The 9,421-nt window shown below is 49.2% G+C and overlaps 1 protein-coding gene across 4 annotated transcripts in view; it reads left to right on the forward strand.

The window, feature by feature from the left end:
- The window catches only part of INSR (insulin receptor), a gene marked incomplete at its 5' end in the record, with an annotated part of 114,834 nt that overhangs the window by 82,371 nt on the left and 23,042 nt on the right, over positions 1 to 9,421 (forward strand). For 2 of the 4 annotated variants that reach the window (XM_014584917.2, XM_014584918.2), the window contains 3 exon segments: positions 1,581 to 1,782; positions 3,463 to 3,498; positions 8,892 to 9,166. In XM_014584917.2, coding sequence (XP_014440403.1) covers positions 1,581 to 1,782; positions 3,463 to 3,498; positions 8,892 to 9,166 — 513 coding nt within the window. 4 annotated transcript variants of the gene reach the window in all.

Below are 9,421 nucleotides of genomic sequence, written 5' to 3' on the forward strand. Positions count from 1 at the left end.
GCCCCGCGCGTCGCCTGGCCCGTAGCTGCGGGCCCTGCCTCCAAGAATCCCAAACCACTGGCAGCCCCAGCCAGAGCTTGCTCTTGTTCTTTCTCGCCCCCTTTTTTTTTTTTTTTTCCACTTTGCAAGTCTAAATTTGTAACGCCCATACCAGTGCCAAGAGCTCGCACATGGTTTTCTTGGTATTTATCACAAAGCGTATGTAATTAAAAATAAGCGTACTGGGACCAGCAGATGGCGTAATGGCTATGTCACTGGACTCCCACATAGTCATCTGTGGTTTGAGTCCTGGCCCCGGCAGGTTAAAACTCACGCCGGGTGTGTGTGCGTGCATGCCCAAGATCCAGAGAGGAGGAGGGAGGAGAAGGGATTGTGGTGTGGCCATGCCCCTGAGAGGTGATTTCTCGCTTTCTGTCTCTCTGGTAAGCACATGCACCCTGTAGCAAAAAATCTCTCTCTCTCGCTCAAAAAAAGTAAACTTACTAAGGGTAAATGAGTCTACTCATGGATGGTCCTAGAAGAGTCAGGTTTTTAAAGTCAGGAAGTAGAATGGGGGGGTGCCAGGAGCTGGGGCAGAGGGCTGAGGAGGGAGTGTTTCATGGGGACAGAATTTCCGTTCTGTAAGGTGACAGCGTTCTGGAGCTGGGTGGGGGTGGTCACGAGACACAGAGAATGTGCTTAACCCCTGAACCGTGCAGTGCAAAACGGGGAGGGCGGGGACTTTCGCGACGTGTCCGCCTCGCCGCAATTTAAAACACACACGTAGAGTGAATGAATGTGCTGACCGTGATCAGCAATAGCCTTCTGGAAGAGTGACCAGCGGTGGGGCCAGCAGGGGCAGTGGTGGTTCAGGTGCTGGACTCCCACATAGCCGACTGTGGTTCGAGTCCTGGAACTGGTGGCTTAAAAATCACTCCAGGCGTGTGTGCATGTGAGCTCAGAATCCCAGGAGGAGAACGAAGAAGGGGTTGCAGCATGGCCTCCCCCCCACCCCCGGGAGGTGATTTCTTACTTTTCTTCTCTGTCTCTTTCTCTCTCTCTCCAGTGAGCACACATGCCCAATGGCAAAAACTTTAAAAAGGTTTTTTTTTTTAGAGAATTATCTTATTTGACTTTATTTACTTATTTTAATTTGACGAGAGAGAGTGAGAGTGAGAAAGCATGTCGCCTGGTCTGGGGCTGGTACTGTGGTCAGTCACGTGGGAGTCCAGCACTCTTAACCACCACGCCACCTGTTGGCCCCATGTTCTGTTTTTGTTTTTGGAGAGGTTTTTGCTATAGGGTGTGTGCATTCTCCAGAAAGACAGAGACAGAGAGATAGAAAACGAGAAATCACCCCCCAGGGGGGATGGCCACGCCGCAATTCCTTCTCCTCCATTCTCCTCTCTGGATCTTGGGTATGCACACACACGCACCCAGAGTGAGTTTTAAGCTGCTAGGTCTGGGATTCGAACCAAGGTCAAGTACGTGGGAGTCCGGCAGCGTAACCATTACGCCATCTGCTGATCCCAATGTAATAATTTCTAATTTACACACGAGAGTTGACCGGGAGACCTGAGCCCCCTGCTCTGCCTCTGTAGGGTTGAAGCTGCCCTCCCGGACATGGTCGCCCCCGTTCGAGTCTGAGGATTCGCAGAAACACAATCAGAGCGAGTACGAGGACTCGGCCGGCGAGTGCTGCTCCTGCCCCAAGACCGACTCTCAGATCCTGAAGGAGCTGGAGGAGTCCTCGTTTCGGAAGACGTTTGAGGATTACCTGCACAACGTGGTCTTTGTGCCCAGGTCAGAACTTCACACAGCTCCGGGCTCTCCCCGGGGGTGGGGCGGGTCCCTGCTTGGGCCTCAAGACTGTGTAGGACCCAGAGACCACGGGAGTCTGAGCTGAGGCTTTTTCTAGCCGGAAGAGGAGGTTTTAATGGGAACTTGACCAGAAAGAGCAAAGAATCCCAAGTAAAGGAAAAATTGGCAAAGTCCAAAATTTACCTGCTGCCTCTCCTAAATTTGTCCATGTCTGGAAATCGATGCCCGAGGCAGTTCCTGAGACATACCTACCTGGCATGGCACGCTTGATTTATTCCTTAGCCTCGAACTCTGTACAATCTATTTTTGTAGAGAGAGTTTCTCTGTAGGGTGTGTGTGCTCACTGGAGAGACAGAGACAGAAAGTGAGAAATCATCCCCTGGGGAGATGGCTTCACTGCAATCCCTTCTCCTCCATTCTCCTCTTGGGATCTTGGGCATGCATGCACACGCACCTGGAGTGAATTCAAGCCTCCAGGTCCGGGACTCGAACTGCCGTTGACTATATGGGAGTCCAGTGACGTAAGTCATTACGCCATCTGCTGGTCCCAAATAATTATTTTTAAAAAGTTTGTTATTTAGGTTATATCTATGAGCAAGAAACGAAGAACAGGCACCCCCGCAGGGTCCAGATGCCCTAGTCCGCTCCCAGCCCCAGGCGGTCCGGGCTCGTGAGCACACGTGTGCCTGGTGTGTGTCTCGATGTGAACCCAGAGCCTTCCCGTGTGGGTCGGCCTCATGGAGTGTCGGGCTATGTTTCTGCCGTGCCACATTTGGTCCCGTTTCTTTAGTCCCCTTTTACTTACTCATTTATTTAATCGATCTCCCTGTTCCTGCCTTTCCCCTGTACGGCCCCGAGTCCAGAAGTGACTCAGTGGCGCAGCTCAGGCGTCCCGGCTGCTCCTGTTTTACCAGATGCAGACCAGACGCAGGGAACAGCTGGTGGCCTAGTGGTGGCACTGGACTCCCATGTGGTCGACCGTGGTTCGAGTCCTGGACCTGGTGGCTTGAAAATCACACTGGGCACGTGTGTGTGTGCTCAAATTCCCGGGAAGAGGATAGAGGAAAAGGGACCAGCAGTTAGTGTAATGGCTATGGCGCTGGACTCCCATGTAGTCGACTGTGGTTTGAGTCCCGGACCCAGTGACTTAAACTCACCCCGGGCACGTGTGCGTGCGTGCCCAAGATCCCGAGAGGAGAATGGAGGAGAAGGGATTGCAGTGTGGCCATCCCCCCTGGGGAGTGATGCCTCGCTTTCTGTCTCTCTGTCTCTGTCTGGCGAGTGCACGCACCCTATAGCAAAAACCTCTCTGAAACAAAAACCAAAAACCAAAAACTACCAACACCATCACAACAGGCAAATGCTTTGGAGCTCGGCGAAAGGGTTCCGTTGGTTGTGATGTCCAATTTGATGTTCCAGGGACCTCCCCGAAGGCCAGGCCTGTGGGAGCTTGTTTTCTCTGCCCTTCCCCCTCCTGCTGGGCTCCCCACACCTGCCGGGAAGAGTGAATCGCACCTGACTGCGAGTGGTGGGAGCAGCAGCCAGCGGTCAGGGACAGGGTGTTCTCGCTGGGACAGAACGTGGCCTGTGGAGTGTGAGACTCCCACGATGCGTCTGTCCAGGTTCCATCTGTCCTCAAAGTGGTTCGTTTTGTTTTCACAGAAAAACCTCGCCAGGCACTGGGGCCGAGGACACTAGGTACGACTCACCTGTGGGGGGTCCGTGTGGCCCCTTGTGCCTGCTCAGGGCAGGGCCGGTGGACCAGGCGGGGCAGGGGCGAGCCGGACACCTCGAGGACCCTGGGGCTGCTGGGGCTTGTTGCATGTGACAGGTGGCCGTGCTGAGACAGGACACGGCAGAAACCCGCACAGGAAGCGTCTTGACGCTGATGTGGGCTCTGGGCACGAGTGTGGGGAGGTCTTCACTAACATACTCGCCATGACACGCAGGGTCACAGCACCTCCTCCGTGGCTCAGTGTCCCCGCGTGTCCCCTCACCAAGTAGCTATCCACACTCCTGTGTGCCCGCACGGCGCTGCCTGTACCTGGTGCTGAGTCTCAGCCCCGCGCCACACCAGCTCCTCCTCTGTGGGGAAGATGGCCCTTGCTGCAGAATGAGTTTTTAATTTTTAAATTTTGCCAGCGGTCATGTGTACTCACTGGAGAGAGACAGAGACAGAGAGAGAAGGCAGGTGACAAAGCTCCCCCCCCCCCATGGGGAATGGTCACGCTGCAATCCCTTCTCCATTACTCCCTCCTCTTGGCTCTTGGGGTTTTGGGCACGCACACACATGCGCCTGGGGTATTTCTCAAGCCACCGGGTCCGGGACTTGAATGCACCATCGGCTGTTGGGATCTGGCTGCCCTAACCACTGCGCTAACCAGCGGGTCCTGGTTTCTCAGGTTTTATTTTTTAAGTAATTATTTATTTAATTTTATTTATTTATTCATTCATTTTAATTTGACCAGATACACACACACACACACACACACACACACACAGAGAAAGCAAGCTGCCAGGTCCGAGTCTCGAACCATGGTTGGCCATGTGGGAGTGTCCAGCGCCTTAACACCCATGCCACCTGCTGGTCCCCTCTTTTCTCAAGTTTTAGAGACATTCTGGAGAGAGAGAGCACCCTATTGAATGTCAATGTCTGTTCTAGAAAGCGTGTATCTGGGAAGACCCCGTGTGAATGCAGGGAGACCGTGCCCCCAAGTGTCACCCAGAGAATAGGGACGTCTCCCCCAGACTTGTGGGTCAGCGTACAGCGAGTGGTTCCACAGGGTCGGATGTGCCCGGAGAGCTCGGGAAGGCCAGGAGTTGGGAGGAACAGGAGGCCAGACTGGGCGGGCAGGCTGGGGCCGCTTCAGGGAAGTTCTTTGGCTCTTTCTTCTTCCAGGCTCATATGTGAGCTGGTCTGCCCTCTAGTGGCCATTTGGAATATCATTTCTAGTAAAGCGTGGCTTAGAACTTGGTGGCCGTGGGCACCTACAGGTGTCTGCATCTCAGTCCTGTAGCTGTGGGAGGCTGGATCCCTCTCCAGGGAGGGACTGTCCTATGCCCTGGAGGATGTGGAACAGCACCTCCGGTTTCTCTCTTCTCGACACCAGTAGCACTCTCCCCACCCCCAAAGTTGTGACCACCCCAAATATCTTCAGACATGGCCATGTGGCCCCGAAAGGTGGGAGCAAAAGGGGCCCTTGTTGAAACCCCTCATCTGATGTGACACTGTTAGAATAAGACATGAGACAGAAATTAGAATTGTGATGGACAGACTGTGGGAAATTTGTTATTTTTATTTATTTATTTATATTATTTTAATTAATTAATTAATTAATTTTTAGATTTTTTTTTTGTCATAGAGTATGTGCGCTTGCCAGAGAGAGACAGAGACACAGAGAGAGGGAAAGTGAGAAATCACCCCCCAGGGGGGATGGCCACGCCACAATCCCTTCTCTATTCTCCTTTCAGGATTTTGGGTGCACACACACACACACACACACACGCCCGGTGTGACTTACAATCTGCCAGATGCAGGACTCGAACCATGCATTCGGCCATGTGAGATTCATTGCTTTTACCACTATGCCATCTTCTGGCCCTAAAGTCTTTGATATTTGCAGAAAGTCTAGTGCAGGGGAGAGGCCAACTATGGCCCTGGGCCAGTTGTTTTTGTAAATCGACTTTTATTGGAATACAGCCAACCTACATCGTTTAAATATTGTCTACGGCCGCTTTCAAGCTGGAATGGTAGAATTAAGCAGTAGTAGCAGAAACCACATGGCCCACAAAACCCACAATATTTACTATCTAGACCTTTATGGGAAAGTTTGCTAACCTCTTTTCTTGTGTGTTCCTTGAAACGCAAGAAAATCAACTGACGTTTTTAGAATGAAGGCAAGTTTGAGAAAATAGATATAATATAAATAAGAAGGAGATGTACTAGCCACCATGAAAATCTAAGATGGGGAGAAGGTCCCTTTCACAATTTCCATACAACCTTAATATTCCTCTTTTTTTTTTTCTTTTTTCAGAGAGAGATTTTTGCTATAGAGCGCATGCCCTCTCCAGAAAAACAGAGAGAGGCAGAGAGACAGAAAGCGAGAAATCACCCCTGGGGAGATGGCCATGCCACAATCCCTTCTCCTCCATGCTCCTCTCGGGATCTTGGCACACACACACACATGCCTGGCATGAGTTTTAAGCTGCCAGGTCCGGGACTCGAACTATGGTTGACTACATGGGAATCCAGTGACATAGCCATTATGCTAACTGCTGGTCTCAATATTTCTTTTAATAACTCCATCTATGATTACCCATAAAGGAAATTTAAAAAAAATTACCGGCATATGAAATTTGACAAGTGAGTGTGCAAGACCATGTTTCAAATTGTGTGAAGAAAGCTCTCTAGCAAGCTGAAATAAACTGTACAACACGAGAGAGCCAGGGTTAATGGCCTTAGTGAGTAAACAAAGCAGGAGTAGCAATGAGGAAAGCCCTGGAAGTTCACGGAAACATGAGCAGAGGACAAGGAGGGACAGTCCCCTGGAGAAATGCCGAGAACCAGTAACAGAGAAGAGAGCTCACGTTTGGCTGTCTAACGATCTGCAGCTAAAGCAGGCTGCGGGTGGCGTGTTGTTCATCTCTTGGGTGGAAAATCTGGAAAAATATAACAAAAACAAACAAAGAAATAATCTTTGACCCTCACGGTTGGTGACGTTATCTTGAGGCATCGTCTCATGGACTACTGATTAGACCACAGGTCGATGGAAAGTTTCCTCATAACCATGTAGCCATCAGAGAGAGCATCAGCAAAATGGAAAATTGGAATTAAAGCACGAGTCTACACTGGTATAAAAAAAAAACATTGAAATCCATGTGTAGTTTTTTCATTGTACACATTGCTCATGAACTTTGTGAAGACCCCTTGTGTATGGATGAAGAAGCTGAAGTGGATTTATATTCCCATTAAACGTGATGTTTATTCTAGGAATCTACTTTGGGGATCTAGGAAGACAGTCTGATGAGGCCAGCAGGTGGCGTGGTGGTCAAGTTGCTGGATCTCACATGGCCAAATGCAATTCATATCTCCAGTCCGGCAGCTTAAAAAATCACACTGGCTGTGTGTGTGTGTGTGTGTGTGTGAGTGTGTGTGTGTTTCCAAAATCCCAGGAGGAGAGTGGGGGAGAAAGGATCGCAGCGTGGCTACCGCAGGGGTGATGTCTCACTGTCTCTCTCTCTCTCTCTTTTTCTGTCTGGTGAGTGTACATGCCTTATGGCAAAAACCTTAAAAAAAAAAAAAGACAATTTGGCAATGATCGAAGCAATATTTATAATAGTGTAAAAAACCTGGGAATATGAGTATTTTAAAACTAGGAAGGTGGTCAAGTGAAAGGGGGCATTTTATGGAATATTTTACAGCCATTTAGAGTTTTCCAAGTTTTTTGCAAGGAGCATGTGCCATCTGTATAATTGGGGGGAGACGCTACTTTGAAAAAAAAAACAACAACCCTGAAATCCTGTCCTACTTAAGATATGACTTTTTTTTTTTGGATGTGCCAGAGGGTATGTGTGCTCATCTGAAAGAGAGACAGAGACAAAGAGAAAGAAAAGTGAAAAAGCATCCTTTACAGCTCACGGTCACATCTCAATCCCCTCTCCATTTCTCCCACCTTTTGGGATTTTGGGGATGCACACATGCACCCAGTATGGTACTTAAATTGTGTAGCTGGCCATATGGGACCCAGCTCCCAATACAGCGCTTAACCACTGTGCCACATGCCCGGGCCCCTCTTAATATTTTTTGAAGGGATTGAGAAAAGTGTAGCAATTGCTTAGATATTTCTTAGGGTTACTCTTGTTCCCCTGAGGGATAAGATTCCTTCACAAAGAACTGAGTCTTCATTGTTCTCATTACACTGGTGTTCTCAACAGTCCTAAGGACAGAAGATGTGTTTCTTCTTCTTCTTCTTTTTTTTTTTAAATTTTCTTTAATTATTTTGTTTATCTTTATCCATTTATTTGTTTATTTTTATTTGACCATTGAGGGATAGAGTGAGAGAGAGAGTGAGAGAGAAAGTGAGCTGCCAGGTCTAGGACTTGAACTGAGGTCAGCCATGTGGGAGTCCAACACCTTGAACTGCCACGCCACCTGCCAGCCCCAAAGATGTTTCTTCTGTTTAAACGGATACAAAGTGAACATCAAACAGATCTACTCAGCATGTGCAGTGAGATAAGCCAGGCTATGGAAGACCAATACTGTATTTCCCCATTTCTCATATACCACATGTCCGTATTCTGTGCCCTAGAAATACATAGAGTAAGGGTGAGACACCAGAATTTCCATGGGGTGGGTGGGTGGGGGGAGAAGCTAGAGAAAAGGAACAGACTCAAGGATACATATTAACAAATGAAATAGGTTAAGACACCGTGGACCACAACAGAGTAAGAATGTCGTTGACATTGAATGTCGTGTATCTCCCTCCCCAAAATTAGTAGAACTATTACCGAATGTAGGAAGGATATGATGTGATGTTCCATGTTGAAGAAGTTGCATGTGTGGTGAGATGACACACTAGATGCATGCTTTGAAAACCCACCCAGCATTCCACTAAGAGGTACAACAGTTAGGAATTAACCAGAAATGTGTAGAAAAAATATATTCCATAAAAAAAAAAATGGATGATGTTGGTCCTTAGTTTGTCGGGCGGATGCCATTGGGCAGGGTTTCCGGAAAAGTCAGACTCTTACACACCTTGGGCATTTCATCTCTAATCTCGTGGGACCTATTAATCTGCAACATGAAAACCTGAAATCGAGCATGCCGACGGGAATCTTGGTGCACCTGCTGCTGATGGTCCTGGAGTTCTAATCCCTCAAGGAATGGGCCTGGCCTGATGATCAGTGTTGCTTACAAGAGCGTGTGGGAAGCTGCGGTGGGCGGTGATTCCTGGCAGCCTGCATTTTAATCCATGTGCTCCGTGCACCCCGCAGCATCCCCGCCCTTTAATTAATTCGGCGTCACAGTCTCCGGCCTCTGTTTGTCTGTTAGATGGTGATTGTGTGACCACTCCTATGCTATGTCATTACAGGCCGTCACGGAAACGCAGGTCCCTTGGTGACGTGGGGAATGTGACGGTGGCCATCCCCACAGTCCCGGGATTCCCCAACACCTCCTCAACCAGCGTGCCCACGAGCCCCGAGGAGCACAGGCCCTTCGAGAAAGTGGTGAACAAGGAGTCGCTGGTTATCTCGGGCCTGCGTCACTTCACTGGGTACCGCATCGAACTGCAGGCCTGCAATCAAGATGTCCCCGAGGAGAGGTGCAGCGTGGCTGTGTACATCAGTGCCAGGACCATGCCCGAAGGTGGGTCGCTCCCCCGGGTGGGCACTGCAGGGGCAGGACACCCGGGCCGGCCAGGGGCAAGCCCTCCAGCCCCATGGCGGCATACGCATATACTTCTTTATTGTTACTACTTTTTCATTTTATGATTTCTTTTTTACATTAATTTAATCTGCCTTATTATTTTTTATTTATTTATTTATTTATTTATTTTTTATTTTTTATTTTATTTGACCAGAGAGGGACAGAGTGAGAGAGAGAGAGGGAAAGTGAGAAAGC

Source organism: Tupaia chinensis, unplaced genomic scaffold (assembly GCF_000334495.1).
Source record: "Tupaia chinensis unplaced genomic scaffold, TupChi_1.0 Scaffold148210_1, whole genome shotgun sequence".
NCBI classification, from domain to species: Eukaryota; Metazoa; Chordata; class Mammalia; order Scandentia; family Tupaiidae; genus Tupaia; species Tupaia belangeri.